The sequence below is a fragment of the Podarcis muralis genome, chromosome 17, assembly GCF_964188315.1.
Source record: "Podarcis muralis chromosome 17, rPodMur119.hap1.1, whole genome shotgun sequence".
In the NCBI taxonomy this organism is placed as follows: domain Eukaryota; kingdom Metazoa; phylum Chordata; class Lepidosauria; order Squamata; family Lacertidae; genus Podarcis; species Podarcis muralis.
The window spans coordinates 486,151-506,451 of record NC_135671.1 but is presented as its reverse complement, the minus strand read 5'-3'; the positions used below and the strand labels follow the sequence as shown (position 1 = coordinate 506,451).

The window sequence follows — 20,301 nt, the reverse complement described above, 5'->3', positions numbered from 1 at the left end:
AATTTGTTTGTACTGTGGTCCCTTTTCCCGGCCGGTTCAAAAGCACAGCTTGCACTAGCTTCTGTGTGTCTGCGTGCCACTTAAAATTAAGTTCAGGGCTGACTTCCCTCTGGTTGGTTCCATGACCAGCTAATCTATGGCACAGTTTTTAATGATATTTAAACATTTTACCTCTTCATCATGCCTGGAATTATCCTCTATGTGAGGATAATTGAAGCCACCCATTAGTAGGTGAAATTTAAATTCAAATATCAGGATTTAAATACAATATAAATATAATATAAATACAAATGAAATATAAATTTAAATATCAGGATAGAATGGTTCCATAGAGTTCAGAGTTGCAATTATGGATTTGAGTAAAACTTAAACAAGCTTATTGTATATCTACCTCTTTCATTTCTCTCTTATACTTTAATCGTAGTAGATCTTGCACCCCTGTTTCACATTTAGGACAGATAAAATAAAAATCAGATAATTAGTTAGGAATTTGAAAAGGGGGATGGATTTAGATCATTTTAGGTCCCTGGTTTAGTCACTAGTCTGCTTCCCATTTGCTGACTGCAAAAATAGAGTATGCAACTCTCCTTGGAGATCTTTGGATTCTCTTGGTGTGGCTTGAGCCAAATGGCTTTTCTTCCCTGTGTCTCCACAGGTAACAAACAACTAATAAGTCACATTGGTAAGAAATATTGTCCCATAGTTCTGGAAGAGAGTGAAAGACCCCTCCTATTAACGAGGCAGGGTATTTGTAGGGACTCCAGTAAGTTTTTTTGAATGTATTTTGACCCAGTTCTCAGATGACTATCCCCACAGTAGAACTCCATGAAAGAGCTGAGCTCGGTAACTTAATTGTGTGAGAGAGCTCACCCTTCGTAATGCCTCTCTCACTTGTATTCACTTTCTGGACATCATAGAGTCTATATGTGGTCCAAGAAATGCTGTATAGAACAGTAACCCAAGGTGTTTAATACTCTTTACCTGTTCTGGAGTTTGACCATCCAATAACTGACTCTTTTGTGTAGACTTCTTTTCAGAGACTAAGATGGAGCAGTCTTTTATCAACAATGACATTACTCAGTTTCAGTCATAGCTTGTCTCTGGGGGAGCAAATCAAACACTGCCATAGATTCTGAAGTATAACTTACTCATAATAGATACTAAGCTAATTGTTCTATAATTGTCCCCATTGTCAGCTGGGCCTTTCTTAAAAAATATTTTCATATTTCCTGTTCCCTTCGGTTTTCATTCTTTTTTCTTGCATGTAAATATTTTCTCAGCTTTCCACAGTACTTGTTTCCATAAAATTTGAAATAGTATTCAGCTTTTCTCTATTTTTATAAATGAGGAGGAAGTGTTAAACCTCTTTAGATTTGATATGGAGTAGTGTTAATTAGTTTAATTGATAAAATAACTGATGAACTAGAATTTGCTATTGGCTAATCTTTCTAATAATTTTATACTTCTATTTTTTATTCTGCTACTGTTTTGATCGTTTCTATTATTAAGCTGATTTGAATTCTGAAGTGGAAGACAAGTGTGAAAGAAAAAAATAAAACAGAATACATTTATTATGAAAAAAGGACAGTGTTTGGACATTACATCAAAGTGTTGGTTTTAACCATATTTTTAGTTGTCAAGCATTATAGAAAAGTTAGTACGTTAAACCTCCTGCCATGTTTTAGTATGGGAGATAATATTTATTTTAAAATCTCTTATTTATATTCCAGTTATACATGTATCAACTATTCCGAAGTTTAGCCTATATCCATTCCTTTGGAATATGCCATCGGGATATAAAACCACAAAATCTTTTGCTGGACCCCGACACAGCTGTCCTAAAACTTTGTGATTTTGGAAGGTAAGTGTCTCTGGCAAAAATTAGTCGAGTTGAACATAGTGGAGGGACAGTGGTGTTTATCCTGAGCTCCATTTCAGTAGTTGTGGTTATTCTGGCTTGCATGACAAGGCCACTCCCATGTATAACAGTATTACGCTTAATTTTGGAAATGAGCAAAGTGCGCTTGATTGCCTCTGTGTTAAATTTTCCATGGCTGAGTCACGTCGGATAGGTATGTATATTGAAGTTTATGGCGAAGCAATAGCTAGGCCATTTTGTACCACACATTAAGTCTCATTGCAAAAAATGCATTAGTCTTGTGGCAAATATGGTCTGAAAGTAAATATTTTAGAGACAGGCAAACTACACAACGGCATTATTGTTACAGCATAGAAGTGAAGGGACGCAGGGCCAATATCTGCTTTGCTCAGATGCCAGTCTTCTCTCGCCAGCGGCTGTCACTTGGCAGCAGCCATTCCTCAGGTTGCAGGAGAGGATGGAAGAGTAGTTCTGCAGGGCCACTTCATTGGCATGGCTGGGAGTGCAACATTTGACCACCCCTCCTCTTGACCCCAGCAGGTCATTAGAAGGACTCCTAATGGAGTACAGTGGTGCCCCGCAAGACGAATGCCTCGCAAGACGGAAAACCCGCTAGACGAAAGGGTTTTCCGTTTTTGAGTTGCTTCGCAAGACGAATTTCCCTATGGGCTTGCTTCGCAAGATGAAAATGTCTTGCGAGTCTTGCCATTTTTTACCCGCTCCCCCCCCCCTTTTCTAAGCCGCTAAGCCGCTAATAGCCTTTTAGCAGCTCAGCCGCTAAGCCTTTAATAGCCGCTAAGCCGCTAATAGTGCTAATCTGCTAAGTCACTAATGGGGTTGCTTCGCAAGACGAAAAAACCGCTAGACAAAGAGAATCGCGGAACGGATTCTTTTCGTCTTGCGAGGCCCCACTGTAGTTGAAATTTGTAAGACTTCACAGTATAAGGACATTTCTATAGAAGAATTAATGATATAAGTGTCTGGGGAATTCATTATTTTATTTTATTTGAACAGTTTCTATACCACTTAACTACAATAGTCTCTAAGCATTTTAAGGGTTTTTTAAATTAATACAAAAACCTTGAACCTGGCCTGGTAATGTACGGGCAGCCAGTACATTTGAGTGCTGCAGTTATGCTCTGGCGATGGTCTGTCCCCATCAGTAGCCTAGCTGTGGTGTGTCTTGTGGGCACGGGAACTACCAACCCAGAGTGTCTCTTTGTTTCCAAGGTTTAAGCTCAGTTTATTGGCCCTCATCCAGTCCAGCAGTGCACCCAGAGAATGCAAAACCCCTTGTGACTCAGATGTTATGGTGAAGTAGAGAAGTGATGACACCCAATTGCCCCCAATTCCTAAGAACTTCATCCATAGACCTTATATAGCTTTAAACAGCATTGGGGACAAGATTGTACCTTGTGGTACATTGTATTGCAAAGACCAGGAAGCCAAAAGACAGTTAATGTGTTTCATGGTGTCTTAACTCCCTCTCTCTGTTGAATATGATAGCAGTGGCATCCTTTTCTGAATTAGATTCATAATGAGACAGAATATTTTGATAACACAGCTGTCATGCTGTTGTTAAAGATGTTGGGCCTTTTCTGTAGTTCGGATCCTGTGGTTCCGTTGCCCCTGATCCTAAACATCTGTGCCTTCTCCCAGACTTTGGGAAAGTGAAAAGGTATGCAACAGGAGGTCTACGTAGTGAAGAGCTGCAAATGAAGGTTCATCTTAAAGCAAAATAACATTTGTGTGTTTAATTGCACTGCATGTTTTTGTTTTAAAAAATAACGTCTTCCTTTTTCTTTCCTCATGTCCAGTGCAAAACAGCTAGTTCGTGGAGAGCCTAATGTCTCTTATATCTGCTCTCGGTACTATAGGGCACCAGAGTTGATCTTTGGAGCTACAGATTATACCTCCAGTATAGGTATGTGTGTATTTATTTTTAAAACATTTATGTTTTATGTGATCAGAATGGTAGACTACACAATCGCAACTATCCTGAAATACAACAACAACAAAACCGCTTAAAATCTTCCTGTTGAGGAGCTATTATGGAACACTGCACTTCCATCCCCCCCAAAGCTACAGTTCACATGGATATCCAGTATTTGCAATGAATGGTAGGTGACCCATGCTGTTCCATTATAAAACCAACCTGAAAATCAAGATAAAAGATTCTCATCAGCTGTATTTTCAGCATCCTGTTAAATGGAGCCAAGGCAAATTCTAGTATTCAGGACCTTCCACCTCTATTTCTGTGTGACATCGTGGCATTTTCTGATCCTTTTCTTTTGCCATATCAACAATGCCACCTTTGTTTATTTCTGCAGGATGCAAGCTCTGCTTTGTAGTGAGACAGTCCAACTATAAAAGGCATAAAGGTTACCCAAAGTCTGCTGCAGGGAAGTTTATGGCATCAGACCCTGGACTGGCTTCGAGATTATTGGATTGATTAATTGCATATTTAACAAATCCTGCCAGTCCTCCAGTGAGCTGAGGGCAATGTGCATGGCCTTTCTCCCTCAGTTCTTATCCTTGCCACAACACTGTTGGGTAATTAGGCTGAGAAATAGTGATGCTGGTCCATACTTACCCAGTGAGTGACCTTCATGGATGCTTGAGGATTTGAATCTGGGTCTCTCAGTATAAGTCCAGTTTGCTACCATGTTGCATTTAAAATGAGACATTTCTACCACAGCTCTAGAACAAGCAGAAATATAAGAAGCAGAATGTCAGCCACAATCCACCCATTATTTATTACATAAGTGAAATCTTCAGTTTTCTAGCTGATATGGTCAGCTTATGTGGTCACCTGAAAATGCATAGTTCCAGTTAATGAGTCCATTGCCTTATCATTGCTGTTTCCTGAATTATTTTCAGCATGCCACATCAAGCATTCCCTGAACCCTTTCCAGCATAGCAGGATCATTCTTCTCATGCATACTGCTAGCTGAGGCTGATGGGAGTTGTAGTCCAAAACATCTGGAAGGCACCCGATTGGGGACGGCTTTTCTAACGTATACCTGGGACTGAAGCAGACTACTCTGCATGCGATCTTGTCAGTATTGGTAGAGCAGCACTCTTCTTTCTAAAATATTGGAAACTAGGCTTCTTTTCTTGCAGCTTTCTTTGCCACAATACCATATGGTAGACAATAGTGTTCAGTTGTCTTCTTTGAGCTACGCTGATTTGTCCTTTACAAGGAACTAGAAGCCAGAATGCACAGTGCCTTCCTCCTCTTTTGAGATTTAAATTTTACATTGTATAAATAAACATTTTATTTATTTATTTATTTAGATTACATTTATATTCCACTTTTCCTCCAAGGAGCTCAAAGTGACACACATAATTCTCCTCCCTGACTTTATTCTCACAAAAACCCTGTGAGGTCGGTTAGGCTGAGAGTGTGTACCTGTCCCAAGGTAACCCAGTGAGCTTCATGATTGTCTGGGCATTTGAACGGTGGTTTTCCAGGTCCCAGTCCAACACTCTAACCAATAATGGCTCTGTAATATTGAGTAATATTTTGTTACTAAAACACATTTTTAAAAGAACCACACATGTTGAAATTACCAGGGAAGAGCATTGGGATGTTGTTAGAGAGGAAGGTGGTGAGCCAAGGCGACAAGGTCTGAAATGAGAGTGAGTGGGATTGTGAGCGGCAGTATGGAGATGCAAATGGAAATATCTATGGAATAGAATGAATTTCATATTAGAGGAGGGGTGTGTGGAAACTGGCAAAATCTGAAAAGAACACCGGCACCGTCTTACTGAGTTACTTTTGTATATAATTTTGCTTTGCAAGTTTTGTCCTGGTACAGATTCATATAAGGTACCATTTGTATGAACATTGCCGGTGCTTCTCTGCATCGGCCTAAATGCTTACCTGGTAAAGTAAGCCTTACTGTTCTGCATCTATTTCTATTTATACTGTGCGTGTGTATATGTGTGTGCGCGCACGTGTGCATTATATATATATATATATAGAGAGAGAGAGAAAATGGATCTATGTAACCCTCAATATCTTCCTGTGTTTCTTCCCCCCTCCCCCAGATGTTTGGTCTGCAGGCTGTGTATTGGCAGAGCTGTTGCTAGGACAACCAATTTTTCCAGGCGACAGTGGTGTAGATCAGTTGGTGGAAATAATCAAGGTATGAGGGGTGTTTATTATTATTTGGGCATCATTTTAAATTGGAAATGAAATAATAGTAATTTTAATGTAACTTTGGTTTATATAAAACCCTCCTTATATTTAAAAGTAAATGTGATACTGGCTTCTATTTTCCAGGTAAGTAAATAAGTAATTTTTGCCCCTTCTGCACTCAGAGTCGCTTCACTACATTAGAAATGCAAGAAAACCCATTTTGTGAATTTTTCTACCATGAAAAGCAAGATATGAATAACCTAAATAAGTAATAAATATAAAACAGAAAACGTATCTAAAAGTGCAAAAATACGTATTGGAATCACTACCAAATGGCCAGACATAATGATTCCTGCTCCTCACACCCCTCACAATGTTCATTGCTCATTAATTGTGACATGATCCAGTAGCAAGTAGTCTTCCCTAGCTATGGAAAAGAGTGAAATCTTCTGATTATTTGTGAAGCAGGTGTATTTGCTGCGACTCAGAAGTTTCCTTCAATGTATTTTGACCCAATTCTAAGTTGGCTTTGTATCCCCGCAATCCAACTTCAAAAAACAGAGCCCTGTAACTTACATGTGATAGATATCAGGGCCAGAGAAGTTGTCAAAAGGAATTGCATGCCTGGAATTGAGGAACGTAGAGGATAAGTTGTGAAACTAGGTCGGCTTATATCAGCGTCAAGGGGTGGTTTTCAGTCTGTGATTGACAGAACAAAATCGTTCTCCACCAAATTCAGTGGTCAAACCTATATAAATGCACACAGATATATTGCTCTCATGCAGACAAAATAATAGATTTTGTTCAGTTCATCATATTCAGTTTAGTTCTTCATTTAGATCTCTTGGTGTGTATCCAATGAAATTCATTCTGTAGGAGTTTCTGCTACAGCTGTTGTCCTTCAGTGTTCATCTTCTCTTGACAGCAAAATTTTAAGTCTTAACATGTCCACATTGTAGAACATGCTGTGTGCTTTGGCTCCTTATACAACTTTTGTGCTTGCAAATGCAGGTCTGAACAGGTCTCGTAGAATATACATTCTGTGATTGAGTTGCTGTGATCAGATGCTGCAGATAGGGCTGTATCCCCTCAAAGGCAATGTTTTTTAACGGAGCTGGACACAAATCATCCGTCACTCACACCATGAGGAGGAAAAAAAGGGCATTTCTTATATAGAATGTACTCATATGAAGGTTCTTCTTTTTGTTGGTAGTAAAATAAAGTATGTTTAAGGTAGCACTTGGCTTATCTAAAGTGCATTTTGTACAAAATTATTTAAGTGCTTCAGAGATGGTCTGCATAATGTTAATTATGGTGCATAGTCCTACATACATTTGAATTAATTATGCGATCGGTACTCCAGGGAATAGTAAGAGATACAGCCAGTGATTAAAATGTAAACTTGGCCGCAGTTGGAGAGCTCACTAGATGTGCAGTTCCTGTTTGCATCCATTCCTTTTACCATAAGTGCTGCGTGATACAGATGTTGGCTGCGATAGCTATATTGTTTCAAGGTGCTAATAGACCATGTTTTCTATTTTCTAGGTCCTTGGAACTCCTACAAGAGAACAGATTAGAGAAATGAATCCAAACTACACTGAATTTAAATTTCCCCAGATTAAGGCACATCCATGGACTAAGGTGAGAGCCTGTTCGAACTAGTAGTGGGTGCCTGGAGAGGATACGCTGAGGTCCATACATTAATCTTTACAAGTTAATGAGCAGACCAAGGCACTTTTACTCAGTGGTCCTATAAATGTTAATGCCTGTATTTTAACCATGTTCACAATAGTATCTTTGGTACTGTAACTGGAAGACACTTCCAGTCAGGTGGGGTGAAACACATATTTCTCTTTTCAACTGCACCTTCCTTTACATCCCACCCCTCCTACTTATGTACTGGGAATCCAACCCTTTATTCTTCATAGCCAACTCGTGTGTGTGTGTGTGTGTGTGTGTGTGTGTGTGAAGTCTTGTGTAAATATGGAAGTTTCAGGGTGTCTTATTACTTGATTAGCTTCACCTGTTTAACAGGAGATTCAGCTGGTGAATATTGATAGGATTTTAGCTGAAACAAAGTAACTGAGGAACAAGAGGGAGGCTGCAGTATGCTCAGGTTAACCACAGGGCTTGTAGACGTACGAAACATCTTTAGGAATTATTTTTTTAAGGGCTCCCCCCCAAAAAAAACCCATTGAGGGTTAAGAATGCTCATTGTGGCTCTGGAAGGCTGCGTGTTTTTGGAGGGGGTGAAAGAAAACGGAGGTGTGTAGGGAGAGAAAGGAAAGAAGTATTGACTGGATTCCTCAACAGTAGCACTTCACTATACAAAATTTGGTGGTATCACATTTGTTATGAATGTTCTGGCTATTAATCAAAAAGAAAAATGAATAGAGATCCTTATCGTTCATGTTTATAGCTGTTGTCCACACCAATAAGGAGACAAGCAGCGCCTGATGTATTGTGAACCTATATGATTCTCTTTCTTGAGGTGAGCGATAGAATTAGAACCATTTCCTGCCTCACAGGGAAGTATCACAGTACAGTTATAAAAAAACAACAAACATGCACCCACACACCTCTTAGTACTTGGTTCTCTGTAAAGTGCCAGAAACCAATGTGAGCTTCCCTTCAGCTCACTTAGAGCAGAGGGTGGGGAGAAGCAAGCTCTGCAGATGCCAGGGCAATCTTGCCACGTTATTCTTCTGGAGGGAAGGATCGCAGCTGTGAATGGGACAGAGTGTGTTTTCCTACATATATTTAGTCCTCGGACAACTTAAGCTTAGACATGTCCTCTTAACTGAGAAGGTCTTGCTGAAATCAATTCTGAGAACAAAGTTGGAGGGAGAGATGATGGCTAGGCAGCAGGGTTGCAGTTCCAGTGACCCTTGGATTATATTTATCTCCACGATCCATATCAACCCAGAGTTAGGGCAGAATACAGAATAGAAACTACTTTGGTTGTGGTGGTTTACCATCTGCAACAAAGGTTCTAGGAATTGTATGCTATATGGTTGCTAGAAGCTGTCAGTCTTCAGGCTTCACACTCTGATAGTTCCACTCCTGTCTGAGCAAAATTGAGGGTAATATTGAGTGACTGTTGTTCTACCCAATAGTATTTAATTCTTTTGAAATTTGTGGCTGCTGGAAGAGACAAGCATGTTTTGGGATGTGGCTGGATGGGGGCAATTAAATTGACTTAAGAATTCAGGCAAGATAGAAATGTTGATGCTTAAGAGGTCAGCTCATTTGGGGACAAACAGGTTCTGTGCTTTCAGTGGGATTATTTTCTCCGTGAAAGAGCTCCTTAAGTGTGAGCTGGTTGCACCCTGTCCTCACTAAAAATGATTTCATGACAATTATCCAACACATTGTGTGTGAAGCCATCCTTGGTAGATAGTTTGTGAGGCTCAACATGGGTACAGTGGTGCCTCGCAAGACGAAATTAATTCGTTCCGCGAGTTTTTTCGCCTTGCGATTTTTTCGCCTTGCGAAGCACGGTTTCGGAAAAGTTTTGGAAAAGCTTCAAAAATCACCAAAGTCTTCAAAAACCTCAAAAAAGGCTACCACACCGCGTGCTATGAGTTGCTCCTCGAAGTCAAGTCGCAACTGTATTAACGGTGTTAAGAAAAAGGAAACAAACTTGCAAGATGTTTCCGTCTTGCGAATCAAGCCCATAGGGAAAATCGTCTTGCGAAGCAACTCAAAAAACCAAAAACCCTCTCGTCTTGCGAGTTTTCCGTCTTGCGAGGCATTCGTCTTGCGAGGTACCACTGTATAGGAAACATGTAGCAGGTTCAGTTCAAGGCACTACAATTTTACTTTTAAAGCCCTGAATGGCCCGGTTAATTTTATTTCAGGTCAGTAGGTGGAGTCTTACTCCATGTTTCCTCTGTTACTGTGGCCAGAGCACTGAGAGTTCATTGCTATAATTGCTGCAATAACAATTTAGAAGCCTTCTTTGTAGATTTCTGGTAATTTTTGTTGCACGGGGCAATTTTAAAAACAAACTTGAAAATATAATAGAGAGAAAGGAGAAAAAACAAACAAAGGCAGTTGACATTGATAATACAAATATTACATCAATCCTAATTTAAATGTATAGATTAATATAAGCAGTTCCTATGTCCAAATAGTTATATTTGGTCATGTGCTCAGATAAAGGGCAGAGATCTTCAGACCACTGAGTGGGACATAGTGGATGTTTAGCCTTCTAACCTTGCAATATAAGTCTCATGGCCACGAAAAGGCTCACAGAATTCACTTTTGTTGTCCATCTGTTAGTCACCACACCTCGAGGATATAATTTAAGAGTGTGTGATCATCTGCAAATATCCGAGACAAGATTAATATGAACAATAGTTTCTGGCCAGAAAGAAGACACCATAGGACCATGACCACATTGTATGCCTCAAAACATTTTCAGTGTTACATCATTTCTTCCTATAAAGGCACTGTGGAGTCCAGCATACCAGAAACATCATGTTCTGTTGACTCAGTTTTGGCTAAAAATTAAAGAAACAGCCAAATAGATGATAAAGCAGTGTTTCATTAATAGAATGAATAGAACACTCTATTAGTTTTCCGTGAAGATCCAGTTATTTCTTCCAGCAAAAATAGGAGACATTAAGGCACTCAAAGCTGACATTTCCTAAATAGACACTAAAAGGAGCTGTAGTTGAAGATACGGTGATTCAGCTCTAGTGGTAAGTGGCAGCTAGACCGCAAAATTGAAAATGGCAAATGTTCTCAATCTGATGCTGTTAACTGGTATCTGGCTGTCAACCCAATTCTTTCACAAAGGACTTCCTCTTTATTTTCACATCCAAATTACCCCATAAAGTTAATGCAGAATGAGCATATGGAAGTGTAACTGAAAAGACATTCTACACATAGGAATCTTACTGGGTCGCAGAGGGAGCCAAGGAAGTAAAGGAACTGATAAATCCACAATCCAGGAGGGCATAAGGTTGGGGGAGACAGTAGCAAAGGGAGGCACCATTGGAACAAGCCCACCTGCTAGACCGATAAGAAGGATGCCTTGCTTGGCGGAAATTGGAGTTCATCCAAGAAAGTCTGGACGCTGGGTGAACTGGTCGGGTCAGGACCAAAGTATTCCATCAGATGACCATGAGTCCAGAGTTCTTCTCTGACCAGTTGCAGGGTTACCCCTGCTTCCTCCTCCCCACCCCTAGTTCTGGGTTAGGGAAATTGAGGTCCTGTGGCCCCCGGATAACCGTGTGCTCCTAGGCCTTGTATTGTCAAAAACAGATTAATTATTAAGACTCCTAGTAAAAACAAAACAAAAATATCCCAGTCCACAGGGTTTAGGTTCCAGGTAAGTAATTATTGGCCACCCCTAGAAAGTGTTTTAGCTCCTCTTGGAGTATTTAGTGTGGTGCATGGAAGGTAATTATTTACAGTTTTCCTGGCATGTTTTACTTTCACCAGAATGTTTGGCCTTTCAGCTACTTATTTTATTTGCTGTTGTGTTCCTTGATCTTATTGTTGCAATGACTGTTTTGTTGACTTTAGTTATTGTTCACAACCTTGGGCATCTTACTCAAAAGGTGGGGTAGAAATGTTTTAAATAAATAGGTTACACATCAGCCTCTCGTTTTGTAGGGTGGGCAACCTTTGTGTTCTTTAGAATAACAAAGTGTGCAAGACTACTGCCACTATGGATTTTTAGCTGCAGGGTGCCTCCCTCCCTCTTCTTAATAGCTGTTATTGTCTAGTCATATAACAGGCACTTGCTTTGGGTTGCCCCACTACCTGAGAGAGAGAGCAAATGAGGTGCCTTCGCACCCTTGCGTTCCTCTTCAGGACCCACTTCTTGACATCATGATCTCTCTCCCTGCAATGTTTCAACAATCTGCATTCACCTGCTGCTTCATTCTTCGCTGCTTGGAATTCCTCTGAAAACAGACAGTTGCTCCTTCCCATCATATGCATTTGTGGAGACCTTGCCTTCCTCAGAGCAAGTGACAAACCTTCATTGCATCGGGTCAAAATTCATTTGCCCCATTCATGCAGTCCCAAAGGCTGTATTTGATGGCTGGAACCATGTAGAGCAGAAAGCATGTTCTTTTTTCCTATGTTTTCTGCCACCTGCAGAACAGGAGAGATGCAAAAGTTTCATTTTGGGTGTCACACAGATGTGTCCTTAGAAGTTCATTTTCCTCCCGTAAAGGGCCAGTCTGGCCGCTAGGAGAAGGCCGCCTCTGGCAGCTGATTTTGGGGGTGTAATGAAAGGGCAGGAAATTGTTAGTTCTATTATTGTTTTTGCTTCTGGGAATGAGAGGGATTTTCTGTCTCAGGTGCCAAAATAACTTGGTTGGTGGTCCACCTTAGCAGAATGTCTTGGGCCAGCCCTGCATACATTGATTCCACAGCACAGTATTTTGTTTCAGCCACGTCTTATTACATGCTCCCACTTCTCCAGATTTACTGGTGGGTGTGTATGAGAGAGAGGGAGGCGGGGAGAAGGAGGAAGGGGGGAGTTTCCCACACTTTCTCCACAGGCCCCTGGAGGACAGCCCTTATGGTGGGAATGGCTCCTCTCCTCTGATCCTTTCTGGGCGAGGAGTCACCGCACGCTTTCTACTTACAACCTACTGCCCCAAGATGGGCTGAGTAGCATTCCATACTGTTTTGAATAGTCCATTCCTTTTAAATAAAAACAGACTTTGGTTTACAGTCATACCTCGGGTTGCGAACACTGTGGGTTGCAGACCGCGCCAAACCCGGAAGTACTGGAACAGGTTACTTCCGGGTTTCAGCGCATGCTCAGAAGCGCTAAATTGCGCTTTACACATGTGCAGAAGCACCGAATCGTGTCACAAGTGTGCGTAGACATGGCGCTGCGGGTTGCGAACGAGCCTCCCGCACGGATCACTTTCGCAACCCAAGGTATGACTGTATAAGCTTTGTGACTGCTTATATGAAAATGCCCTCCTCTGGGTGTCAAGTCTCTGAGCTTCTGAGGGCAGTGGAGAGCTACAAGAGTGCCCCTTGTGACCATCCTCAGAATCGGTTGGGCCACAGAAGTTGCATGCAGCCAGAAACAGGACCAGCAGCCACATTTCCCTTTACGCAGGGAGACCCCTTTGCAAAATGTATGCATGCCGGTGGGGAGGGGGTGGGATTTTTTTGCTTTCAGGAAGCATGGGAAAGGTGTAGCAGTTTCTTCTCTCCTGCATTTTGTTGTGCATGACGTAGCTCTCTTCTACTCTTCATGTGTGTGTGTCTGTGTGCGTGCATGCTCATATGTGTGCACAACTGTCAGGTACATGAGTTTGGAGTTGGAAGAGTCTGCTACATCTCAGGACCCATCATGGCACTGATTCAGCCCTGATGATATATTGAGAAGTAGAGCTCTTGTACAAATAAGAGGGAAAGGGGAAAAATCACCTTTTTTCAATAATGAATGTTTTGGGTTGTTCCCCCGCTTTTCAAGCATAAGTTCTGCTTTGAATCAGTAGATCACAATAATTTAGAAAGTACTTCTTTCTAAATTATTGTGATCCACTGTTTCAAAAGAGAATTTAGAAACTTGTCATCTCTACTTTCTGCCCAACCAATTCATTTAAGATTACTTGAATTATATTTGTTAATTTATAAAATAGTCCAAAGCAACTTACATGGTGATAATAGCATCTCTTCATTCTTAACTTTTCATTCCAGTAATGGAGGGGAAGGAAAATGGAAGTGGAATATCATGGAATTGAGACTATGGTTGGCTTGAGCGCTGAACAGGGCTGCTCCACAAAGGAACATTTTGTTGCAGGGCCCACATGTAGATGTGCATTTTTCAGTGTGGTTTCCTCTGTGAAAATTATTTAACTAATCAAGCAAGTCTACCTAAAATAGTAAATCTGTGACCAGTGAGATAATATTTAAAAGCTACTTGAAAAGTTCCTATCAGTGTTCACATGTTTTATTTTAGTTTTTGTTTTCTGCGTGTGGCTTTCCTGTGCATTTTATCTGGCCGTATTTAGTCTGCATACTAAAGGTTAGTCTGCCCAATTGCATTCTCTTTTGTGCGCTTAGCTTTTCCTTTCCTTCACCAAGACTTATTTTAGATTGCAATAGATTTCACTGTGACGGGCCGGTTTTCAGACCGAGTGCTAAATTTTAGTCCGCAGACTAAACTATAATCCGCGGATTATTTGCCCCAGAAATTCCCTCACTGAAAACTACATTAAACACAGTAACCATGATGCTTAAAACATAATAGTGAGGACGGTTCACAGCTAACAGCGTACTCTGCCCCCTGCCCTTTTGCACCTAGGCACAATAGAACGCTGAGACCACCCCCAGCTTGCAAGGCGGCCCATTGTGCTTAAGTGTGGGCAAGCTGTATTATCGACCACTTAACCTGTAACTGTGACAGTCCCTTGCTTTTAATGTTTGTTGTTTGTATGCTTCTATGTAGTTCTTGGTGGGTGAATAAGGCAGTAGAACAGGTTGCAGTAAGTGAGAAGAGTTAAACAACGGCAGTGTGTTTCTTTCATTGCATTATCAGTGTACGCTTGTCAAAGAAAAAACCAAACAAATCCTCCCCCCTTTTAAATGGCCACGAGGGCGTAAGGAAGGAAGGAAGCCGCAGTTAAGGGGCGGGGGAGAGTTCAGATCTTACCAGCACTTCTGAAATGTCCTGTCCAGTTCCTGAAGCACCCTAAAGAGATATCTGCCAAAAAAGCTAAAGACTAACAGTCCATTGGCGGGGAAGTCAATCCAAAATGAAGAATAATCCGCGGCGGCCTGATACACACATAGCTTATAGAACTTTAAAATAGTTATTTTTAGTACTGAATCTTAAAGATCTTTATCTATTACATGCGTGGTTTCAAAAACACTTCTCATCTTGTGCTTTTGGGACAAAGAGGAGGAAGAAAAAAAAGAGTAGTCTGTACATGAGAGCATGTCTCATGTTTTTCCCCATGTCTGTGGAAATCTGTCTCCAAGACTGGGAAGAAGACTGCAGTTTAATATTGAAAATTCAGTATATAATTTTACTTCTACATAGACATTTGATTTCATCTTTTTGTTACTTTTTACTAAAGTCACTGGCATTGGAACATGCATTTAAAATAAAATGTTTCTATACTATGCCTCACCCGTGCAAAATCATTTTTTAAAAAGTTGGACTTGCTGCTATGGAGACTGATGTTTAAAGGTTCTAATTGTATGAAACATTTAATATTTCCCCATCACCATGGATTTCTGATAATATTGGATATATTTTTCCTTGCTGGACTATTCTTTTGGATTGACTCCCCCTGTTTGGATTATTTCACTGCATTATCATCTTTAGGACTCGTCAGGAACAGGACATTTCACCTCAGGAGTACGGGTATGTACATAAATATTTTTTCATATCATCAGGTTTATTGTTGGAGGAGGAGAGGCAAAAATGAGGATGGAAGAGTTGACACCAAGCAGCCATTGAGGTCACTGAGCCAAATGTTCTCTCTCTCTCAACGTTTTTCGTTTTTAGCTGCTAGTTCCTTGCGGGGGTTGGGCTTTCAATTTTCTGGCATTGTTAATGTAGTACATTCTGTATCAAATTACTTTTTCCAAGTCCCAGCAGAGAAAGGGCAACCTGATCTTCACGAGGGCCTGCCGTTATAGTGGAAGCTAGAATACACGCTACAGTACATTATAGGACATATTAAGTGTGAATAGCTTTTGCTTACTCATGGAAGGAGTGAAAGATAGAGTCAGCCTGAGTTCTGCTAGCTAGACAAGTAAAAAAAGAAAGAGAGAAAGAAAAGTTCCACAGTTAGCAGTTCATCTAAAGATAGTAATGAAGCAAAATACAAAGCATCATTTTATTTTAAAGGAGGCAAGTATACCTAAAGCATTTCAACCTTAGATGGAATTTCCACCTGATTTCATAGGGGGGTGGGGTACAGTTTTATTCGACAAGCTCTAGGACAATATTTGGGGTTCATAAAATTTGGGGAAAGTTTGGTTTAATGTATATCCAAATTTGAATGTGGGATTTTCAGTAACTTGATGGATTATGTATCTGGAAAAAAGAATTTGAACTTCTTTAATGGAGATAATTTCCCCAAAATTTATGAGATGAAACATGGTTGTGCTTCAACAACTCGGTCATGACCCCACAACTTGGTCTCGCCACAATCATAGATGGACAACACAGGCATTTTCTCTTACATATGGCAGTGAAATTGTTTCTAGGATGGGTAACCGAAGGCCCTCCAGATATTTTGTTGTTGGACTCCATCCCCCATCAGTTCCAACCAGAAGAGCCAGTGAGCAGGGATAGTGTGAGCTGTAGTCCCACATCACCTGGGTCACAAATTCCCCATCCCTGTTGGAAGTGAAGGGGACACCTGGTAAAAATGTAAAAGATAAACCCATGTCACCAGTTGCACTTAAAAGTAGCTCCAAGGCGTATGTCAGGGCACAGATGCCACTGTCTCCTATTCAGGAGTTGCTGCCAGAGTAGTACCAGGAAAGCCAGCTGCAGGAGCTTCTCATTACCTCTCCTAACCCGGCAAGAGGAGGAGAAGTGCTGAGAAGTTTTCAGAGGTGTTTTGTGAAGTTGCTTAGCCCTTTCCTGGGTTCTGAAACTAGAACTAAGCCCAAATTCAGTTTAGGGTGGGGGAGAGAAGTGAGCTTGTGTTCATGACATTTGCAAGAGGGAATAGTTCAACATTCCTTCACCTGTTGATTCTCCCAGACCAGTTTTCCCTCCTCTACATTGATGCTACATGGACGTGTATGTAGTTTTGATTTTTAAGAGTAAAGAAAAACTATGGCTGTGCAACATGGTAATTTCTTCCTGGGTTGAAAAGAGCACCCCTGCATTCAATACCCGTGGGGAGAGGACTTGCTTTGGCTTCTCTCTTGGCCTGAGCAGGCTAGAGCAGGAGAGGGGCTAAGATCATGGTCTGTTTTAGAGGTCCATAGGATTCCTTTCAGACTATGGTATTACTACTTATTCCCACAGTTGCCCCAGGCATGAAAGTAAGCCGCAGCCTGGTTCAGTTTAATAGTTCTTGCAACATCTGGGCACTGCAGAAGAGTTTTGCTTATGTGATCGTTTGCCCGCCTTAACTTAATTCTTGTCTTTTAATTCTTCAGCTTTTTTACTTTCCCTCACATATGTAAACTAGCTTTCTGTACGAACTCAGAACTCTTGATAAATCCCACCAATAGCTTATACCATTATTAGTGATGAGGAGATTCTTGACGCAGTTTATGTTCTGCTGAATTTAAATATCTTCTCTTCAAAATCTGTTTGAGCAGATTTGCAGTTGATTTTGCATGTGGTATATGCTATTGCTTTGGGGTTTGGTCCAACTTTACATGTGTGGGAATCGGTTCCCTCGGTGGGGTTTCTCCTTCCTCTCTTCCCGCTAGCAGCCTTCCATGCACCCAGAAATCTGCTCCAGAGGATTGAGTATCCTTCCTGGGCGGATTTTGGGCGTGTGCAGGGATGGGGAATAAGTAGAACCAAAAGTCTCATTGCAAACGCAGGTTTCCACTGTGCAAGTGAGCTGCCACAACTGAGTCTCATCCTTTGTGTTTTGTGAGTTGGATTTGCCAGTTTTTGTCCCACCCTTGTCTCAAGATTTTACATATACTGTTTGCTCATGACCTGTATTGCACCTGTAGCGTAGGTGAAAGAAAATGCTTAAGGAACCTGTGAATGTGTGGTTATTTAATTTTTATGTGTGTGAGAGAGGAGAAGGTAGATGGAGTGCAACATTGGTGACAAAAGACTGATTGTGAATAGTAAAAATATATGCTGTTTGACCTAACCTCCGATGGCAAATGTCTGAGAGAAAAACTAGCTGGCTGAGTACCCTTCAGCAATACTCCCAAACGCCTAAAATTTGGAAGTTATCCTAATTAATTACTTGCTGTGTATTATTAAAGGATAAACCAAAACTATGAGACCTGATCAGTGTCCCTACCAGTCAGCATAAATCCACACCCAGTACAAAATCAGTTGGTTGCTTAAAGGTTTTGCTTTCAGTAAATGCTTCAGAACGTGGTCTTCAGAAAATCCTGCTCATTTGCTTTTCTCTCTCCTCCAACCCATATGCATGGCCGACTGCATTCCTGTTATGTTTGGAATGGATTATTTCTCTCTTCCTAAAAGTTCTTCTCAGCTGTGTCTTGTGTCCCCCCCCCCCCCACCCTGTGACCTTGTAACTTCACCTTAGTACAACAACCTTCCTTGCACTTAACCATTCAACCCTAGAAGCTTGATTAAGCTTCAGTACTTTATCAGCTAATGTCTAATTCCTACTCTGAGCGGTTTAGTTCCTCAGATTCTCCGTCCTTCAACGACAAGAGCAAAGAAGAGTATTGACGGACTGTCCCTCTTGTTCTGCCGCAGGTCTTCCGGCCCCGCACTCCACCAGAAGCAATAGCGCTATGTAGCCGTCTGCTGGAATATACCCCCACGGCACGCCTGACTCCGCTGGAAGCGTGCGCACACTCTTTCTTTGATGAATTACGGGACCCAAACATCAAATTACCGAGTGGGCGAGAGAAACCTGCACTCTTTAACTTCACCACTCAAGGTAGTCTGGGAGCACGAAGGAAGATTGTGTGTCTGCACTTTCTTATGGCACAAAGATGGCATCATCTCAAATAGTGGTCAGAAGGGATGGATAGAAATGTTGGGCAGCTGGAAAGAGTGGGAATATTTCAAAGCTTGAACGGTGTTGAGAAGATGTAGAGAAAGGGTTTTTTAAAAAGTCCAAGAGAGAGACTTCTTTACCCCTCAGTCAATCTGGCTTGATCGAAGAAAGGCTGTTTGACATAGATACGCATCCATAATCTCAATAGGCGGATACTTCTGTGTCATGATTGCCATGATTACTGGGACATTCAATTCCTAGTTAGTCATAGATGAAATTGCTTGTTAGATAGAAGATTGAAATATTCTTGGAAGAATAGAAACTACTGCTCATGTTCACATTTTTACCAGGAATCGTATTTAATAAGCTAATTGAGTATGTATCTTAGAACATCCAGGAGTCCAGATTTAGCAGACCAGCTGAAATGCAGGCTAAGGAAGTATGTTTTCGCAGTTGCCTTGCACATGTTTTCAAGAACTGTACAATTCTGTTGTAAAACAGAAGCATACTTTGTGGCCTGTATTGTTCAGATTCTTTGGGAAGATGGCTGCAACCCAATTGCAATTACTCATATGCACTTTGGTTAACATGGGGTTGCCATACGTCTGAATTTGCCCATGTCGGCAGGGCTGTTTTCCCATAAAAATTGCTCAAAAACAGCATTTTTCTTCTTGCAATTTTGCCAAACAGCTTTGCCAAAAAGAAGCAGCAGCTCAACAATTTATGGCAACTATGGTTAACATACCAATTTAATTTGCACATGGTTAAAAAAAGATCTGAAGCAAGAAGCATATTTTCTTTTATAGGATGCTATGTGTCAAAGCAGGCATTGGAAGAGGCATTTATGCTTGCATGTGAGAGAAGATAGTATTTGCCATCTGCTGCCTTTATATAGAAAATAATTTTAAAAAATAAAATGTTACCTGCTTAATCAGCAGTACCTTTTAAATTTATTTTTATCAATGTTAATTAATTAATTTAAAGCTTTTTTTAAAAAAAAAAAATTAGCCAGTTAATAATATTGCAGCCCTGTTTGAAGATACTCTTTTCTACGTTGAAGTCAGTGAAAGGGCCGTGGCCACTTGTCAGGTTTCGAAAGGGTGCTGAGAGTGCTGGGATAGTATTTTCCAAGCGCACAAATGCTGCTGCTCTTGAGATGCGCCTTTTCTGCCTTTAAAGCATTTGCTCCACTCTGGGTTATGGTACTTCCTTCCCTAGTTGCATTGGTAACAGTAAATGCTGCCAGTTCCTCTTGACCAGAGACCCACCATGCCAACTTCCATTTCTGCATATATGAAAGTAACCACAACACTGCTCTGAACAGCTTGTTAACTACACTGGAGGTTTAATTTGCCTTATCTCAGCACTGAATTACTTGAGGCAGTTCAAACTAATATTGTTAAAATCACTGGTATGTCTTGGATTATTTCTGCTGTTCTGTAAATGGCAGGCTGGAGGGGAAATTAATGGTTGTATTCAACGTAGCGTAAGCCTGCCATTAGTGGAAGTATTTCCACTTATGAAAAGGGACTCCTTTGCCTCTTCCCCCCACCCATGTGCCCCTTAAATCTATTATTGGGGTTCCCCAACTTTACAGGGATTTGGGGAGAGGGGCTGAAGAGACCTCTTGTGCAAACGGACACCTTTGC

At 41.0% G+C, this 20,301-nt stretch overlaps 1 protein-coding gene across 2 annotated transcripts in view; it reads left to right on the top strand.

Annotated features, from left to right (window-relative positions):
- Positions 1 to 20,301, top strand: part of GSK3B (glycogen synthase kinase 3 beta) — a 61,173-nt gene that overhangs the window by 29,316 nt on the left and 11,556 nt on the right. The window contains exons 5-10 of one of the 2 annotated variants that reach the window (XM_028712053.2): positions 1,731 to 1,861; positions 3,697 to 3,803; positions 5,933 to 6,030; positions 7,569 to 7,664; positions 15,343 to 15,381; positions 18,406 to 18,592. In XM_028712053.2, coding sequence (XP_028567886.1) covers positions 1,731 to 1,861; positions 3,697 to 3,803; positions 5,933 to 6,030; positions 7,569 to 7,664; positions 15,343 to 15,381; positions 18,406 to 18,592 — 658 coding nt within the window. The remainder of the gene's footprint in view (positions 1 to 1,730; positions 1,862 to 3,696; positions 3,804 to 5,932; positions 6,031 to 7,568; positions 7,665 to 15,342; positions 15,382 to 18,405; positions 18,593 to 20,301) is intronic. The other variant, XM_028712055.2, reaches the window with a different exon arrangement.